The sequence below is a fragment of the Platichthys flesus genome, chromosome 2 (genome assembly GCF_949316205.1).
Source record: "Platichthys flesus chromosome 2, fPlaFle2.1, whole genome shotgun sequence".
NCBI lineage: Eukaryota > Metazoa > Chordata > Actinopteri > Pleuronectiformes > Pleuronectidae > Platichthys > Platichthys flesus.
Window position 1 is genome coordinate 25,226,862 of NC_084946.1, and position 18,673 is coordinate 25,245,534.

The window sequence follows — 18,673 nt, forward strand, 5'->3', positions numbered from 1 at the left end:
TGGTGCGAATAAGAGGTTTGATGTGTGGATGGATCGAACGTCATTATTTGATGATGTGAAGTTACGAGTATGAAAGAAAAAAGAAAAAGAAGGTAGATGGAGAAACTCTTATTCGGAGCTATGATGCCCTTTCGCCGGCCAAGAGGAATGCTGATGTCTCATTAGACGCAGAATTCAGCATCGATTCACGGCCCCGCTACTTTCAAAGTCTCTCTCTCTCCTCCTGCTGCAGATCGATAGCCGTGTCTCCCCCTGTCTGCCGTGCTCCTGTCCCAGCTACCCCCCCCCCCCCCCCGGCCCACATCTACCCGGCAGCAGGTTCCACGAGAAGCGCCTAATTAAATTCTGCTGCAAGATGTTGCTCCTGAGCTGTCCTGGCCTGTCACCGCCGCCACATAATAGAGTAGTGGAAGAGCCCGGCCAGTAGGCGGGCTTAGTGAGGCGCGCTGCCTCCGAGGGGGACCGGCTACCTTCTGTCTATCCACGTGCATAACCTGAGTGAGAGAAAGGCCCTGAGAGGCTGGGGCTGTTCATTCTAAAAGCTCCCATTGTAGCATTGGGGGTTTAATGGGATTTTTTGACACGGGCAGCCAGTGGCATCCGTCATCTGTGCAGGGAAATCAATAGGTGAGACATTTGAATATGTGCTGTGAGCGGCGAGAACAAAGCACTTCCTGTGAAGAACCTGAACCCCCTGCTCAGATGCGTGGACTCCTCCGGGGCCCGCTGGTTGGCTACGGCCCGAGAGGTGAATGTGCTGAGTTGTAATCCAGCGTAATCCCGTTGGTGAGGCAGGATATGGTTTTCACACTCAGACACGGCTATCCACGCCGGCCGCCAGGCACGTACAGCTCCGTGGTGTGGAAGGCCAGAGCCCAGAGGGGTGCATCCCTGCTCTCTCGCTGGAATAAGTCAGCCATCTTAGCGGCTGCGCCAGTGACGCTTGTCGGTGGATTTAAAAGACAATGCGGCTTCAGCACCTGCATCAAAACCCTCCACTGATCCCCCGCCAAAGCCCCGCTGCTGGACCGACAGCAGGTCAGAAGAGAAGCTGGTGTAACCGGGGGGGGGGGGGCAGAACAAGGTAAGGTAGCATGAGCGCGAACAACAGGCGCAGTCGGCTTACAGGAGGAAAGAGAGCATGTTGTCAGTCAGGCCCTGATGGGCTGGTAGAAACACACAGAGGGAGAGTGACTGCCTGACAGACACACAGGGCAGAGGAGAGTGAGGAACAAACAGGTCTGGAGGTTTCTCCCGTGAAAGAAGAGCACCAGGTCCTGATGATGAAGATGAATAGCAACTCCAGGGTGAGCGGAGGGAGAGCAGGACATAGACTACCCCCCCCCCCCCCCCCCCCCCGCACAGTGACATCACAGGGGGACTGAACTATAAATAGACAGGGCGGCCTGTCTGAAGGAGAATTTGGGGAACGGTTCCACGGATTTGCACACAGACGTGATGAAGGTGCAACTTGTCGAAGAGATGGGACGAAATAAAATAAGAAGAAGAAGAAGAGAGAAAAGTTGGAATCGGAAACCTGAAGGGGGTTTAAACATTTGCAGAATTAGACGCAGAGCCAGGCGCATCGAGAGCTAACCTCAGAAGATCCCCCACCACCTGACAAACAGTGGAAACTGAATCCAGGCGGAATCTAAGCCAGCTCTCAGAACAGTAGCTGCTTGCTGAGCATGACACGGGAAGCTCTGAAGAAGGCACCATTAATATTTAAGTCGCGGAGCTGCAACTTTAAAAAAGCCTGTACCATAACATCCTGATAAGGTTTTGTATCGCCCTTTTCCCATGACACGTTTATCAGGGATCTCTTCAAGCTCTGTATACACCGGAGCTCTGCGGGCGGGGGGGGGGGGTTGGTGGGAGAACCAGTGTTTCAACCAGCGATTCCCATCTACTGCTCCCGGCTCTCTAATTGGGCCTGGAAAAAGGGAGGGAATAATCTCTGCAGATTGATGACTCCACTCTAGATGTGTTTGTGGTCTATCAGAGAGTGAAATGAGACTGTGGGGATGATGCAGCAAGGGGGCTCGCTGCCCCCCCCCCCCGATCGCTCTCCAAGATAGAACACCCCAGGCAGATGGGAACAAGTGACCGTCATCACTATCCTCCTCACAAACACATCCTCCATCAGAGTGACAGGCGTTGGGACGCATCTCCAGCCCTCCGCGGGACACTGAGATTAGCCTCGCTGAGTCAGAGGAAGGTGCTGACACTCGTCGAGTCAGAGCGAGTGATGAGATTAACCTCGAGAAGGACACGTGTGGGAGAAGAGCGAGAGATGGCTGCTCGTGATTTGGGTATTTTTCTCAAATCGGGGGCCATGATCAACACGGAGGGGCCAAACATCCAGGTACCTGATTCAGTGAGGTGCATATTCAAGTCGTCCCTTGTGTACTGTGACCTCTTTATTGGATATATTTTGAAAGTTGTTCCTTGTTCAGGCACATTTTGTACTAAAATATATAAATTTCTTTAAATGTGGCCCCCTGGACCCACCACTGAATCCGCCCCTGTGTTCATGAATTATATATATATATATATATATGAAACAACAGGTGAACATCTCAGCTTTGTGATGGCTTCAGGTTTGTTTAGTAGAGAATACTGACACCTCAGGGACCAGTCCCCTCCTGGCTCCACCCCAGGCCCCGCCCCCTGGTTATTACCTGAGGTGCAGGCGCCACCCGTCCGCTTGGCCCCGCCCTGCTGGAAGAAGGTGTCTTTGCCTTGGGAGGCCTCCTGCCCCGCCTCCACAACTTGCACCTGTTGCAAAGGGGCGCTCCACTTCATGGTGTACTTGGGGCCCACAGGGACGAGGCTGCTGATATCTGGAGGCCCCCTGGTGGACGTGAGAAAAGAAAATTATAAAATGGAAGTTGAGAGGGGAGACAGAACCCCCCCCCCCCCCCCCCCCCGCTAACAGCACCCAAGACGCAGCTTTTGAAACGTCACAGGTGTTAGAATCTGTATGATCACCAATGTTCATTCACCCCCCAACATTTTTTTTTACCCCTAGCTGTGAGGAGGAGTTCATTGCTATTCATGTATTCCTGTAATCACGCAGACAATCAACATTGTGATCGGCTTGTCGAGATCCTGGAGGGCAGACAAAGTCAACTTCGGGACACTCAAGTTGAACGAGTCGTGGAGCGATAATTACTCTGAAGGCTGAACAAGAGAGCTCCAAGCAACATCTCTGACAGGAGCTTTGCAAAATAAACAAAATCCCCTTCTCCTGTTTACTTCTCTCAAGAGAGAGAGAGAGTGTGGGGGGGGAGAGAGAGAGGGAGAGAGAGATGTGATCAACGGCGCTGTCATAGCAAATAAATTGGAAAGAAACCAAAAAAAATGTTTTATGGCAGTAATCTAGGACTCCTGTGGTTGTAGTTAGGCCTTCTAGCATTTGTTTAAAGCTGATAAAGCTCCTGCAACTCCAGATAGTGCCCCCCCCCAGCTGCCGTCTCTCTTTACCGCGCAGTTTGCCAAATTATCTCCGTGAGACCCAGGGCATCACATTAGAGCCCCGTGCCACCTAAATGTGCAGCTTGGCAGACTCAACCCCCCCCCCCCCCCCCCCATTTACAAAACTCACACACAACTTCATGCCTAGAACAACAATTATGGACACGTTAGTAAAGTATTCTTGACAAACGAGGGCACGCAGCTCGCCGTGCTCTCCAACAGGGACTTACTTGACATTTATGTTTGCACAGACGAGGACATCATCAAAGAGGAAGACCTTCCTCTCCTTTGACTTCAGGACTTGTCCCCGCTCGCCGTACACGGTCTCAATGAGCGTCTCACAAAGGACCAGCGACCCCTGCTCCGCGTTCAGTTGCTAAAAGGGGACACAGCAATCAGATCAGCGGCGGAAGGCGACAGCGGCACAAAGGGCCCGGTGCAGCCCGGGTTCAGAGCCTGGAGGACGCAGGAGCTGGACCCGGAGGAGCAGACGTCTCATCGGGGATTAGCGTCCCATTCATACAGCTGAAGGTCGTTTAGATGTGCGTATATGTTTACACAAGGGCAGCACAAACACACAACTACAGTGTGTACATCCTGCAAATTCAGTGGAAAGAGAAAAATACTGTATACGCTTTCTATCTATGCCTTGTACACGTCTGTAGTGATGAAGGACACACAATGATTTCCAACTACATTGGGATAAGCTTGCCACATGCACTTGACACAACACACACACACACACAACACAGTGATTCAGTTATACATGTCCAAACCGAAAACATACAACAAAGATGAAGGATATTACTTCACATGGTTTCTCCTGTGAGTCTACACAACCCTTGTGAGGCCTTTGTGTATCAGAACGTATTCTAATACAAGTTGATGGGATCCTTACACAGGAGTCTGAATGTGTTTTTTGTGAATGTAATTGTTACACTGCTGTATAACACATACACATTCACTGCTTTAGTTGAATGTTGATTAGTTATTGAACTATAGGGACATGTGGAAACGTTTCACCAAATGTTATCATAGGAATGAACTGTGGGAGAATGAATCAAACATGTATAACTAATATTTTAATAAAACTACATAAGCGATATAAACATAGTAAAACTGCAGCGATTCATATTTGGCTATTAATGTTATACATATGAGGGTTTAGATGAAGTCCAATGAAGGAGTTCGCACATCCTGACACTTTGATGTTTGTGTTTTGTTCAAAAGGCAAGAAATTTAAGAGAATAATGAATCTCCGGGCTGCGTGGATTCTAACACCTGCAGTGCAGTAAACGCCTCGGACCACATTTCACCGAGCGGCGGCGACTTCTTATCTGCAAAGAATCGGAGGCAGACTTTGGCTGCGGCTCACGCGGCTCACAGAATGAATCATTAGTCTGACTGGAGCTGCTATTTGATGGCTGCAAAAAGAAAAAACACACAGCTCCCTCAGGAGGCAGGCTGCTATAAGAATACATCCTTAAAAGTCTTCAGGCATCAATAGGTAGAGGGTGCACTGCAGCAAGCATCTGTGCAAGTGTGTGTGTGTGCATGTGTGTGTGTGTGTGTGTGAAACCCTTTCCCCCTCACATTGTTATCTGTCCCATTCTGGTGACTTAGATACTTTGAGACAAAGAATGAATATTTCATTGGACGGTTATGGGGGCAATAGAGTCGACTGCTTCCTATTGGAATTCTGCAGTGTCACCGCGGCAAATGGAATTCTGTGTGGAGTGTGGGAGATTGGCCGAATCAGCTCATCTCAGAGTGCTGGAAAGCAAGGGGTTGATAGAGGGAAATAAAGGGGGGGCTGTGAGAGGCAGGGAGAGAGAGAGAGAGCAGGGGGAGAGAGAGAGAGGAAGGAAGAAGAAGTGGAGCTGCACAAGAGGAAGACAGCGAGAGTTTTTAAGTGGAGAGAGGGAAGGAGTAGCCACACAGACGTCCACACACACGACTCGAGAGCGAGAGCGGAGGCAGGAGAGTGCAAGTGGGGAATAGAGGGGAGGTAAAGTGGCGAGAGAGAGAGAGAGAGAGAGTCAGGGTGAAAGAGATAGCTCTCTTACAGTTTCCAATTAAATGTCTCATTTACCCTCTAATTCGTCTTATTCAGAGCAGCGTTTGTTCAGATTTGTGGCGGCAGGACTGTAATCTCAGTGAGGTAATGGAGAGGCCATACCTCTGCCATCGCAGCGTGCTACTGTGTGGGGACGATAATGGGCATCATTTCTGGGAGATAATTTCTCTGTATAAAAATGCCTCCCCAGATTAATGTGCGGGGGGAAAGTGAAATAAGCGATCGCTCCACGCTGGTTGAATTCCTAGGTGTTTGGCTCGCAGTGATAACAAGGCAGAGGAGTTAAAGGGGGCTCACGGTGGATTTGATCGGGGCGTGTGCACGTGTGCGATTGCACATATTTAGACATGTGGAGAGCGTGTGCGTTCCAGTCACCTTGCTGAGCAGGCGATCGCTGACGCTGCGGGCCAGTTGTTGGGTCTCCGTGATCTGGTCGGCGACTCGCTTCTGTTCGTTCAGCTTCTCGGCGAGCATCTCCAGCTCCGTCAGGGCGAGCTGCAGGGGCAGGCGGTCCACGTGGCCCTTCGGCGTGTTCTTCAGCATGTCCTGGAAAAAGGTCACGAGGAAAGTTTCACGTAAAGACACCGCACAGTTTAAAAGAAAAACAATATTCTTGTGTACAGACATGTGTATCCTCCAATATGATGAATACGAACAAGTCCTGTGATCAAAATGAATTCTGATACTCCCTTTAAGTTTCGATTAAAGACTGTGAACTAACATGGACGACATAGGGGCTCCATAAAAGTGAGGCCGAAAAATCGTGATTGCCCCCTAGTGACTGGCTGCAGTATTACATTGCAGAGTACACAAACATTCTTATTTCTCAAAAGATGGTTAACGTATAATCTCATTTTTTCTGATAACTTTGGATTTGATCAGTAACTTGATGTATTAAAAATGGGGTTAAATCTCAGATCCACTCCATGATCACTACCGAGCCGCTTCTGGTTCAAAATCACTTGAAAAGCCCCAGATTGCAAAAACCCAAATCCAAGTAGAGATGCGTCCATCTGTATTCACAGTCCATGGATTACTCGTGTGCCTCCTTGATTTGCAGCGTTGGCTGAAAAATAAATTTGAAATCTCCAAACGATCAAACCGTCACTAACCACAGGCTGTGGCGGGTCCATGTTTGTGTTAATATCTATGTTTATCCTGCATCCATGACTCACTGAGAGTCCCCGTGTTGTCTCGATACGGATCTCAGACGCACCGCGACGCCCTGAGCTCCAGTCCCCGGTAATGTAATGATTTCATACATCCACTTCCTCTTTGGAGCGGCGGGTTGGGGCAGGCAGAAAATGCCTGATTCACATTCATAACTTATCTTTTGAATTCATGGATAATCAATGCTTACTGAGGGATGAAATGGGCTGCCGCAGATCTAGTCAAGTCAAGCTCTAATCCAAATCTTTGCCCGGAATAGAAAGTGGAGGAGCGGGGGGGAAGTGGAGCCAGCAACACGAGAAAGAGCCGATGTGGCTCGCTGCTTGTATGTAAAAGTACGTGAGGTAAGACTTCTCACACTCAAATTTAAAATCCAGGTAAAAGCTCTGCAGCTCGGCACCTTTATTAGTGCTCACGTTGCTAAATGTTTAATCCGACTGAAGTCTCTCACACTGGACGTGTTTAAGCTTGTAAGACAAACAGGAGTTTATACCTGCAGGAGCAGGATGAACTGAGGGAATCGCTGGATGGGCTTCACCATCAGGCCGTACAGAGTGATGCGGTCCACACTGGAGGCCTGCTTCTTCTGCAAGTACAAGAAAAGAAATAACAAGAAAGATTAGACACAGACTCGAAAATATATTCCTGAACAGAGAGGCCTTTATGAGGGAGCCGCGCTCTTCCTCCTTGAAGAGGAGCTTGTCAGGAGACTCTACAGAGCGCGAGTGGGAGTGAGTGGGTGTGAGTGGGTGAATACTTTATGAAAATCAGGGTCTGTTAGTCAGAGGAGAGAATGAAAGAGGAGTGGGTTTGTTTCTAATGTATTACTGTGGGCGGGGGTCAGGAGAAGATATGGTTTCGGTGTCAGGGCGAGTCTGTGGCATCATGACACCATCTGCATAACGTGGTAAAAACCCACTGGACCCATTTGAAATATGGTTTGTTGGTGAAGGTCCAAAGGCTGAAGTCAACGGAGAGACACAGAAAACATAAGAAAAATTATAAAGATTCATCGGCTGTAAAGTGCAGCAGCTGATATCATTTGCTGAGGCGTAAAGAAACTTTTTGCACTTGTAAGATGACTCGCAGATTAGACCTGAGCATCGGTTTGATCTATCCTCTGTTTTTGAATTAATTAAAGTAGATATCGATGACTGCGATATAATGACTGAGCCTGAATTCATCTTAATGTTGCAGTCCATTAAATTCATAATCATTTGAGCTCATCTCGGTGATGAATGATGAATACCGTTCGTTTTCGGTCATCGCATTCACATTATTGGATCAGTCAGTCACTGCCACATACTATATCATCACAAACCGGATTGCATCGTATTATATTAATAAAGTTTTCCAAATTCTTTAAAAAACAAACAATGAAAAACTTTAAAGCAGCAAATGAGAGTGGACACTGATGGAAAGAGTCGGATGAGAGGAAGAGAAGCAGAGGGAGAAGTGAACTTAAGCGTTAAAGACAATTTATAGTTTTCACTGCACTTGGTGTGGATATTATTTGGGAGTATTTGATCCATTCAAATTGTGGGTGTGGAGGAGAACGCCCCCTGCAGGATAGAACTAGCACAGCGAAATAAGTATCTGCAGAAGACTGTTAAAAAACTTTATGGATGTTTTAACGAGCACCCACGCAGGTAGGATTTCTCCTGGTTCTGCTGATGGTCACTGTGGGTGAGTGTGTGAGGGAGAGAAAGAGTTCTTTTTGATGCCATTTGGTTTCAACTGTAAGAAATAAGCTTTCCATAACAGGATTTAGTAGCATCGTTAAGTCTGCTCTTTTCCTCATAGGGAATGTGGAGATGGCTGAGAGGGGGTGGCAGAACTGACAGGTTTTTAAGGGGGATGGTATTTCTGTCACTGAGCTTTTAAGGTTGACGACTTCCTTCTCTCATTATACCGACAAAAATCTGACTCCATATCTTTGTTGCTGACTTTTGAGATTTCTATAGTACTGAAGACGGACCATTGTTACATCTCTGCAAAATGCAGCTCTCAGATTAACTCATGATGTCTGCCAACTGAATCCAGGCTGATAATTCATGAGTCCCAATCCCTGCAAATGTCCCTCGCAGGCTCATGATCACGAGCCTCTGCAATAATTCTAAAAAACAGCATAATGTCTGTCATTTATTCTGTGTTGTTGCTTTTTCCAGTCTGTGTCATACCGATGTCTTATTTGGTTTTTCTCCACGCCGCACCAGTCAGTGGGAGAGACAGAGGAAGCTTTCAGCAGACAGGAAGGGAAGCATGTTATCTGGAGTAACATGCGGGGCTGTCAGCTGTGTGATCTGCTTCTATAAATCAGCATTACAGCTCAATGATCCAGGTTCATACTCATGCATGAATGGCGGGGCACGCAGCGAATTGTAAACACGGTATATTCAAATCCATTCTTTTCACCGTCTATGCACCTCGGCAGAATGCTTCATTGTTCGCAGTCCTTAATTAATATCGGAAATGTTAAGTAAACAGAGGGACACATCATAATTGTCTCGTTGTGGAAAACTTTCCGCTTTTCATATAGATTGAGCCAGAGGCGTAAAATCCCCTGGAGGGTTTGTATTTACCCATTTATCCATCCATCACACAACAGCTTTTAAAGACACATTATCAAAATGTTTCCAGACAGAGAGTGAGATAAAAATAAACATACAGGACAGTCAATGTCAGATTCTGAGAATAATTTTGTGGACAACATGAATACAGGCAATTTCCATTACCTGAAAAATCTTGGGTATTTGCGGGGTTAATACGAGCACAGTGGGTGAATACCACATCACTAAATAAGGACTACAATATTTGCATCGATCCATCCTTTATGCAGCTCATCCTTTCAAGGTTAATGGGGTCTGGAGCCAAATATTATATAAGGATTGTAATATTTCAAAACAAAATGTACAATGGAGTATTAGGGCCTTATTGAAGAATTGAATAAAGTTGTAATAATACACAAATAAAGCCATTTTATAACAAAACAGTGATGGTATTTGTAAGTATTTAGTTATTTCTGAAACCTGCACTCAAATTTAAATATACAATATGCTCCATATTTCTCATTTTAACGCAGGCAACTGATCTTCTGATATTTCTCCTCTAAATGAGACAAAACCAAAATATCACTTTATTCTCAAAATGTCCCTTTAAGTCGACACGATTGTAAAAAATACCTACATGAGCGTGAATACTCATTTTGTGTTTTTCCTGTTTTAAACTTTATATGTATTATCTGAGCCTTTGGGGGGGGGGGGGGGGGTTTGTCACATTAATAAATCTGCTGAAGACAAACTGAAAGAGGAACAGAAACCCGGTGGGTTCCTCTGATCTAAAAAACCTGAGGGGAGGAAAAACACTTTATGCTAACGGTCTGAAACTCACCTTTAAGAATTCCAGAAAGGCCGGTTTGGACAAGCAGGCCTTTTTAATTAGAGCCATGGCCCCGGTGAAGTTGTTCACGTACTCACTGTACACATCCAGCACCATGGACTTGGAGAACTGCGGAAACAGACACAAGCGTAAATTACCTGAACTCGTGACAGCAGCCCTGTAATAAGAAGCTCTACTGCTCTGCCACGTTTGATTAGTTTGTCTTTACGCCGGCATCCACAGACGCAGCCGGGTAATTTCCTCTGACATCTTGAACGTCTGGCTAACCATCCTGTTTGCAGGGCGCCCCGAGGGTAATTTCAATGAAAGGGGGGGGGGGGGAGGCTGGAAAATGGCCATTTAAGTATAGTGCTTTTTAAAAATTGGTTTGTTTGTTTACCATCCCGGTTACTGCAACACCCTTCACGAGCCATTTAAGAGGTCGGGCAAGAATGTTTGGTTGTGTGTGTGTGTTTGTGTTTGTGTGTGTCTGTTGTGCGGAAGACATTTGTTCTCTCCCCTCAATTAAACCCACCCCAGGCGGCTGATAGTGGCGGTTTGAGGAGCGGAGGGGAATTAAGAAAATCGCATGAAGGAATTAACCTTCATTGCTCACACTCTCCTTTAGGATCCCTACCTCTAAGATATTACTACAGGCCCTGCAGGTAGGGATACATCACCACATGACAGTGGGGTGGGGGGGGGTGGGGGGGAGCACGCAGTCCCAGCACTTTCACTGGCCTCATCGGATGGCGGGTCTTAGGATATCAATGGGACAGAGCCGTAATGGCCAGCGGAGAAGGAGAGGGTCGAATGCGCCCCCGCTAATGGGCAAATAATGAGTGGACCTTATGGATGAGCACACTGCAGAGACTCACACTGAACGGTGATATTCTGGTGCCAAAATGTGCAGACACATTTCCCAGAGAGATTCATCTCGACCCGTAATTGATTCTGTGTTTGGAGTAAACTATCCCTGTTTGCTCAAATCTAAAAAACCTGTAGCTCATTAGAACTCCGGGGGGGTGGGGGGGGTGGGCAGCAGAGATTGTGTTAGAATGTCAAGAACAACAGGAGTTTCCACCCGGAATGAGAGGCTTTGGTTTGCATGTTTGCACGGGAACAAAAGGGACGCACACAAACACATGTTGCACGACAAACAAGCCTGGAGCTCTGCGTTCCATTTCACACGTATGGTAAGTGATGCACACGAACCGAGGCGACAAATAAGTCTCCAATCTTCTCGCTGCTGTCCCACTCGGCCACTCGAGACGCCAGGGCAATCTGGAACATGGAGTGGCACTGCGTGATCTCCCGGACGCGGTAAAATATGGGGCGGATCTTCCTCGGACTCAGGATGCGCGGATCTGCTTCCATCAGCGGCCTGTGGTATTCCTGGTGAGATTGGGAGAGAAAATTGTTTTTTTTTATTATTGGCGGTATATGCAGATGTGTGTTTGTGTGTGTGTGTGTGTGTGTGTGTGTGCTTGAGATGAATTTGCAGTCCATCAACCCCCCATTAGAGCTTCTTCTTCTTTTCAGCAGCATAAATACACAAGTGAGAGGTAAATGACAACTATCCCATGAATCGGCTATAATGAGGAAATGTAGTCATGCTGCCTGGAAGCACATCAATCCAGAGGAATCACCCGTTCAGCCGCTGCTGCGACCACTCAAGGTGACTTGTAATCATAAAAGCCAGAATAATACTAATGGCAGAAGAAGCAGCTCCCGGCGGAGACACAGATGCAAGAGCGACACGGTGAAAGGGGCATTGACTGATTCTGCACTCGGTGCTCATGGGGGATTTTAGCGTGGCCTATAGAAACGATGTTGACAAGCAACCAAGTAAACATGACGTCTTTGAATCGGCACCTGATGAAGTGAGGATAATATTGTGTCAAAGCAAAACCAGGCGGACGGAAACAGTTTTTCAACACAAACGTTAATGCACAGAACTCTGGATAAAAGGGTTCATACACATGTTGACCAATGGGTTTCCAGGACTATTCAATAACTTTAAACCAAATTTCCATGACCGAACATTTTGTGAAATCTCTGTGTTTAAACTAACAATGAGAATTCCAAGGTATACAGTATACCTTAGATGACACAAACCCAAGTATGCCTGCTTATATTTTGAGCGTATTTCTTTTAAAGCATATTAGTTATTTAAAACTCAGCGTAAATGAACAACGTGAAAATATGAATATAACTAATTTCCACGTCTTTTCCAAAACATTTGGGCTTTTATATTTTTTTCCTTGACTTTTCCAGGCCTGGAAAACCAAATACAAAAATTCCATGACTTTTCCAGGTGTTCCATGACCGTAGGAAACCCTGGGATAATCTCCTGGAACTTTCTGGAGGGGCTGTGTGTGAGAAAGCAGGAGCCAGCCCCCCCCCAAAAGTACAACTCCATGTGAGAATACAGCAGGATAACGTCCGATGACATTTTTAAAACGGAATTCAAACGTCCCGTCCTGCCTCCTCCTCCTCCTCCTCCTCCTCCTCCTCCTCCTCCTCCTGCTCCACCCAGACGCCACCTGATGATTCACGAGTTTTATCTCTACCAACCCGTCGCCGGCGGCTGCAACACGAACAAGCGTTTCACAGTGAAAAAGTTTTAAGTTACACGCCTCAGTGTCTAATTGTGCCTGTGACCTTTCATCATTTAATGTCTTCAACTCTCCGGAGACGCTGCAGTCACCACTCGTCTCCTCTCTGTGAGCCGAGAAGAGAGTTTTCCAAAGAGCATCCCCGTGTAGCACCAGCATCGAGTCTCTCCGCAACAAACGTGGCCCATCGTATCCTGACAGTGAAGAAGTTTGCGGTGCATGAGGCAGCCATTGATTGCTGCTGATTGCATTTCAGTAGGTGCTCCTCTCATTTTGTATGATTACACGATAACAAGTCTCCTCTCCCCCGCCACCAGAAAAACTAAAAAAGGCTGCACCGCGTCCTGAGCCCGCCTGACAGCCTCTTTCTCTTAGCATCAACACCGAGCCGCAGATTCCAGAGCGCTTGTTTCATCAGGATTATTTATGCCGAGACACCTCTGTAATTTGATGGATATCCCCACTTCTCCTTCCGGTGTAACTCATATTGGCTAAGTGGTGAAGGTATTGCATGTGGCAGAGGAGGACAACTCAAAACAACTCACCTGCAGGATTCTCCTGAGAGACTCCAGGTAGCTGCGCTCGCTCTGGATGATGGAGCTGAGGATATGGCGCCTGACAACCTGCATAGACAAAACAGACCAGTCAGGACATCCAGTGCTAACAGGACATGATGCGGCAGCGGGGGTGTGCAGAGAGCTTTCAGTTAAAACGTGGTGCACGCTGATGGAGTGCACTGGGATCACGTGGAGAGGGTCTGTTCGGGCGAGGCCTCGAAGTCTGTCCGTGACATTATAAAACATGATGCTTTTACAAACAGGGACAAGAGAAGAATAAATAAAAATGTTTAAAAAACGTAATAATATATAAGATTACTCCTTTTAAACACCACACAAAGGTGCAAAGCATTAATAACAGTCTGTTTGTTGCACATCTCCAGAGCTGTTCATCGACTTCAAACTTGTCTTTAGTATCGTTAAGGGCCAAAGGAAGTGCTGTGTTGAATTACGAAATGCATACAATATTAATAAACTTTGAATTTTATTTTTTTTATTTGCCACAGCTCAATTACTTTCAGTTTCAGACAGAAGAGCTGCAACCGGCTTTAACACCGGCCTCACAAACAGGCAGGTTTTACAATGAGGCGCTGCACAAGCAACGGAAAGGAGGGAAAAATAAATATCTGCAAAAAGTGTGAGGTGCACCTGGTGGCTGGTCAGCCCCTCGGGCATGGGACTCAGTTGTGGGGGAGGGTGCTTCATTTCCGACACAGCCACATCCAGGTATCCTGCATCATCCTCCTCCTCTGCAGGCAATCAGGCATGAAGGAGACAAAATACAGAGAGGTTAAAAAGAGAAATGGTGTCGGTGTGTGTGTGTGTGTGTGTGTGTGTGTGTGTGTGTGTGTGTGTGTGTGTGTCAGGCACAGAATGAGACAGAGAGGGAACAGCAGAGAAGCAGCCTTCAGATCTCACTGCAGCTGGAGACACTGCGACACACTAAGTTTATTACTTCTAAAATATGAAGAGACTTTTGTTCTCGCTGAAAAAGAGAAAGAGAGCGACAGAGAGAGAGCGAGAGCGAGAGAGAGAGAGAGAGAGAGAGAGAGAGAGAGAGAGGCCCACAAACGATAAAAACAAGTCTTTCAAAACAGTACTGTATCTGTGTCGGAGTAAAGCCGGCACACGAGAACGTGTCTGCAGAAACACACACAAAGACATTCGACACCATCACAAAAAAAGAAGCTACTTCACACCATAAAGACACAAGACACCAGAAGCTTCCACCGTTCCAATTAAAGACCTGGAACGATAACAGAGGATCGGTAAAGTAATATAACGCTTTGGAAATTTCCGTCCATCAACACCTAAAAATAGCAGCACTGGCCTCTTTACCTCTTTGTGACGGCTCGCAGATTTGTTTGAGGCACAGGGGGGGGGTGTGGTATCTTGGTTCTTCGGAGCTGCTCGGTGCTAAGCTAATGGATGCTAATCTCCCTCTGTTGTTAAGACAAGGGATGTGCAGAAACCTATAGTGTGTAGCATGAGCTGCTTCACGTCATGCGTCTTAACACTAAGACGCACTGCCTGTTGTTTTCATTATGGTTTTAATCAGTGAGATCTGTCTTTATTTTCTAAAGCCTTTTTAACTTCTGCCCGAGGGGATTGAACCAAATAAAAACTTTTTCCTCCAACTAACACGACTTTGGCTCGGGAGCTCTACTCACGAGAAACTGCCTCTAATTCAGAAAGTCAACAGGCAGGAGCAACACGAAAACAAACTTCATAACCACTCTCCGTTATCAGAGCAGTGGCAAACTGTTCAGAAGACACCAGACCTTTACCCGACTGATCTTTCCTCTGCAGGAGGGACACTTTTCGCATGACGGCCAGTTTGGTCTTTTCCAGCCCGTCCTTCGTCCCGCTTCTTGCCGCCTTCATCAGCTGCTGCACCTGGATGGGAGGAGCAAACACAGACAGCGGGGGGGCGTTAGAGGAGCACAGGGCCCGAGCCACGCTGCGGAGTCTCGAGGACCCGAGGCGCTCCTCTGGAGAGCGCTGGAGGGAAGTGGCGCTCGCTGGGCTCCTCACGGATCGCGCCATCTCTGGCTCCCCGTGGGGCGGCGTACGGCCTCTAATCAGAGAGTCCATGAGTGTGTGTCTCTCCACATTAAGAGTCACAGAGATCAGTGTGGGGGGGAGGGGGGGGGGGATCTATCTGACCGCACACTCCACCCTGAGTATCACAGAGGACCTGCAACCAGACTCCACGCACCCAGAATACACTCCGGGTGATAGTATTTTTAAATGATGATGCTTCGGGAAAGTAGGTCATTAATTGGGGGTAAGTTTCACTGGTGTTTATGGAAGTAAATATACGCAGAATATGATTAAATTATTCATGTGTCCCTTAAATGCATCTTGGTATTAAACCAGGCAGGGAGAGAGGGAGAGGGAGGGGGGGGGGGGGGGGGGCGAGCAAGACAGTCGTGAAAAAGAAAAGTCACAGTCGAAAAAAGGAAAGGAGGGGGCAGCGAGTCGGTAAAGCGCAGATATACCTTCATGTCATAGTTGTGTTTGCCAGACAGCCGCATGGCCACTTCCCGCTTGGTCCTGGCACACCGCTCCCGCAGCCCAAGCCCCTCAGGAGACAGCTAAAGGTGGTGGTGGACAGGCGGAGGGAGGTGGAGGGGTGAAGGGGTTGGGGGGGGGCAAGGTGGAGGTGTAGGGCACGGCCGAGGGCGGAGACAGAGGGGGGAAACAATAAACAAAGAGGGGAGGAGAGGAAATGGAAAAAGGGAAAACGGAGAGGCAAAAGTGATCAAGGCAAAAAACAAGCGACACAACATCGGGAATTAAATCACATGCACAGAGAGTGAAAGCTCGGGTCAAAGGTCAAATCTGCTCTATGAGACTAATGGCCACTGATATACAGAAGGGGATGTTAGAGGGGTGGGGGGCGGGGGGGGGGTGCAGGCAGTTCAGGGCTATCATCAAAAGAAGCAGAACGAGAGGAGGACTTCAGGTGCACTCGGGCTGAGACATGAATCGAGCGGGACTGAGTGTAAACGATGTGTTTTTGTGATTAAAGAGTTGAGATTTCTTCATTAATTGTTCGACCGGTGGAGCTGAGGAGCCTCTCCGTGTTCAGGGGCCTGGGACAAGGGCGGTTACACACCACACCCTCCTGTAATTAACACAACTCCTGTGTTTGTGTTGTTTTGTACCGAAGCATTCCTTTCCCCTTCGGTCGCCCTACAAGGCATCAACTCGGTCTTTTCTTAGTTCAGAGCACATTCATAAATCTGTAAACTGTAATGTATAATAGTGTTTGAGGCCAGAATAAGTCTAAACACCGATAATGATTCAACACCCGACACTCCTTTATTAGAATGACTCCTACAGTTTCTTTTCCCAATGCCTGCATCGATGCATGCGGGTTTAAAGGCTGGAGGAGACGGGGGGGGGGGGGGGGGGGGGAATGCAGTAGAATGTGTGAATGAGTGCACAGTGCCATCATGTGGAGGAGCAACACACTGTGGAGGGGCTGCAGGAGCACTGATGAACAGCAGAGAGGAGAGAGAGGAGAGAGGAGAGAGGAGAGAGAGGAGAGAGAGGAGAGAGAGGAGAGAGGAAAGAGAGGAGAGAGAGGAGAGAGAGGAGAGAGAGGAGAGAAAAGAGAGGAGAGAGGAGAGAGAGGAGAGAGAGGAGAGAGGAGAGAGAGGAAAGAGAGGAGAGAGAGGAGAGAGAGGAGAGAGGAGAGAGAGGAAAGAGAGGAGAGAGAGGAGAGAGAGGAGAGAGAGGAGAGAGGAAAGAGAGGAGAGAGAGGAGAGAGAGGAGAGAAAAGAGAGGAGAGAGGAGAGAGGAGAGAGGAGTGAAAGGAGAGAGAGCAGAGAGAGGAGAGAGAGGAGAGAAAAGAGAGGAGAGAGGAGAGAGAGCAGAGAGGAGAGAGGAGAGAGAGGAGAGAGGAGAGAGAGGAGAGAGGAGAGAGAGGAGCGAGAGGAGATCTGAGGCTTCTCCCACAGAAAGGCCTCTTGTTTACCTTCATTTCACAATGGAGGCGTTCAAAAGCCCAGACAGCTCGATTCCTCACGTTCTTTACAGCTTCACTTCTGTGCATTAATAAAGACGGCTGCAGCAGAGGACTGGGAGATGAAACACTCTCCTCGATTCTTTTAGCGACGGATGGAAAACCAACGACTGCCCGGCCGTTTAGAATAAAGAATCATCCGTGACAGACAAATACATGTATCAGGAAAGCACCTACACACACACACACACACACACACACACACAGAGACACAATACCTTGCTCTTTGCAGGTGCTTTGGCCTCATTATCCGACTGCTCGTCATAGCTCTCGAACTCGCTGGAGCTCCAGCCGTTGCCCGTGTTCGAAGGACCCGTGTCTCTCTGCACGTCCTCGTAAATCATGTCTGTGGGGGGGGGGGGGGGGGGGCAAGATTCATGTGCGAACAAACATCGTAAACAAACATCATCCTGTCACCGGGGCGCACTCACCTTCCACAGGAGAGAGGGGGTCCTCGCCGGGCACGTCGTCGTAGATCACCTCGGGAGAGTCCGACGTCGGGGGCTCGACTTCGACCACACGTGAGGCTGCCGGGGGGGAAAACCAGCAAAGTTAGCAAACACTGTTTTTAAAATGGGAAAAAATGGCCGATGCAGGTTTTCTATCTTTAATTGACACTTCTGTTTGATAGTTGCACCTCCTGTCGTTGGATCATTTCTCCCGAGACTCACACGTTACACCAGGTCTACACACCGGGAATCCATCTGGCAAAGCAGAGAAGATGGGGGCGTTGTGTCCTAGGGGCTAGAGTGGTCATTCTCCAACAAGAAGGTTGCCTAAAGAACCCCTAAAGGGCTCCTCATAAGTGTTGAATGTACTAATTGTAAGTTGCTTTGGACAAAAGCGTCAGACAAAGAAGAAGCCAGATGGTTTTGATCTCTGGTTGGGAATTCACCCAGTTGGAATATCTTCTCCCTTCTTCATGTCCCTCGGTGAGATTGGTCACATGTCAGGTGCGTGTGGTCCTAACGGCTTCGTCCAGGTAACTCGACGTGATTGCATCGGGCTTGTTTGAGCTACTGACCCGTTTCTATCTCTGCGCTCGACAGCATTTGTCATTAACTGCTTTCAGAGTGTTTCGGGGCTAATTTAGCTCAGTGAGCTTTATTGATTTGGTTTTAAACTGCGATTTATCTGCAACACTTTCCCCCTAATCCCCCCCCCGAAGAGCAACAATCACTGTTTTCAATTAATCTGATCGGAGACGTGTTTTCTGTCACGGATTATTCAGCGGAGTTAAGTCCGACGTTGTGAAATTACCTTGGGCACAATCCAGGAGACGAACAAAAGGGGCGACTGCGCTCTCTTCAAAACAGGATTAGCTTCTCAGATGTTCTTTATGTCTCCAGCCTTTCCTTCACTT

At 47.8% G+C, this 18,673-nt stretch overlaps 1 protein-coding gene across 5 annotated transcripts in view; it reads right to left on the bottom strand.

Annotated features, from left to right (window-relative positions):
* Positions 1-18,673, bottom strand: part of arhgef10la (Rho guanine nucleotide exchange factor (GEF) 10-like a) — a 102,346-nt gene that overhangs the window by 63,835 nt on the left and 19,838 nt on the right. Inside the window, exons 5-16 of one of the 5 annotated variants that reach the window (XM_062407712.1) lie at positions 17,742-17,837; positions 17,529-17,656; positions 15,779-15,874; positions 15,065-15,173; positions 13,926-14,026; positions 13,266-13,343; positions 11,318-11,497; positions 10,115-10,231; positions 7,218-7,310; positions 5,930-6,100; positions 3,708-3,853; positions 2,682-2,854 (exon numbers count right to left, since the gene is read on the bottom strand). In XM_062407712.1, the coding sequence (XP_062263696.1) occupies positions 2,682-2,854; positions 3,708-3,853; positions 5,930-6,100; positions 7,218-7,310; positions 10,115-10,231; positions 11,318-11,497; positions 13,266-13,343; positions 13,926-14,026; positions 15,065-15,173; positions 15,779-15,874; positions 17,529-17,656; positions 17,742-17,837 (1,488 nt within the window). Of the gene's footprint in view, positions 1-2,681; positions 2,855-3,707; positions 3,854-5,929; positions 6,101-7,217; positions 7,311-10,114; positions 10,232-11,317; positions 11,498-13,265; positions 13,344-13,925; positions 14,027-15,058; positions 15,174-15,778; positions 16,679-17,528; positions 17,657-17,741; positions 17,838-18,673 lie in introns of those variants that run through there. The other 4 variants (XM_062407703.1, XM_062407729.1, XM_062407720.1 and 1 more) reach the window with 4 other exon arrangements.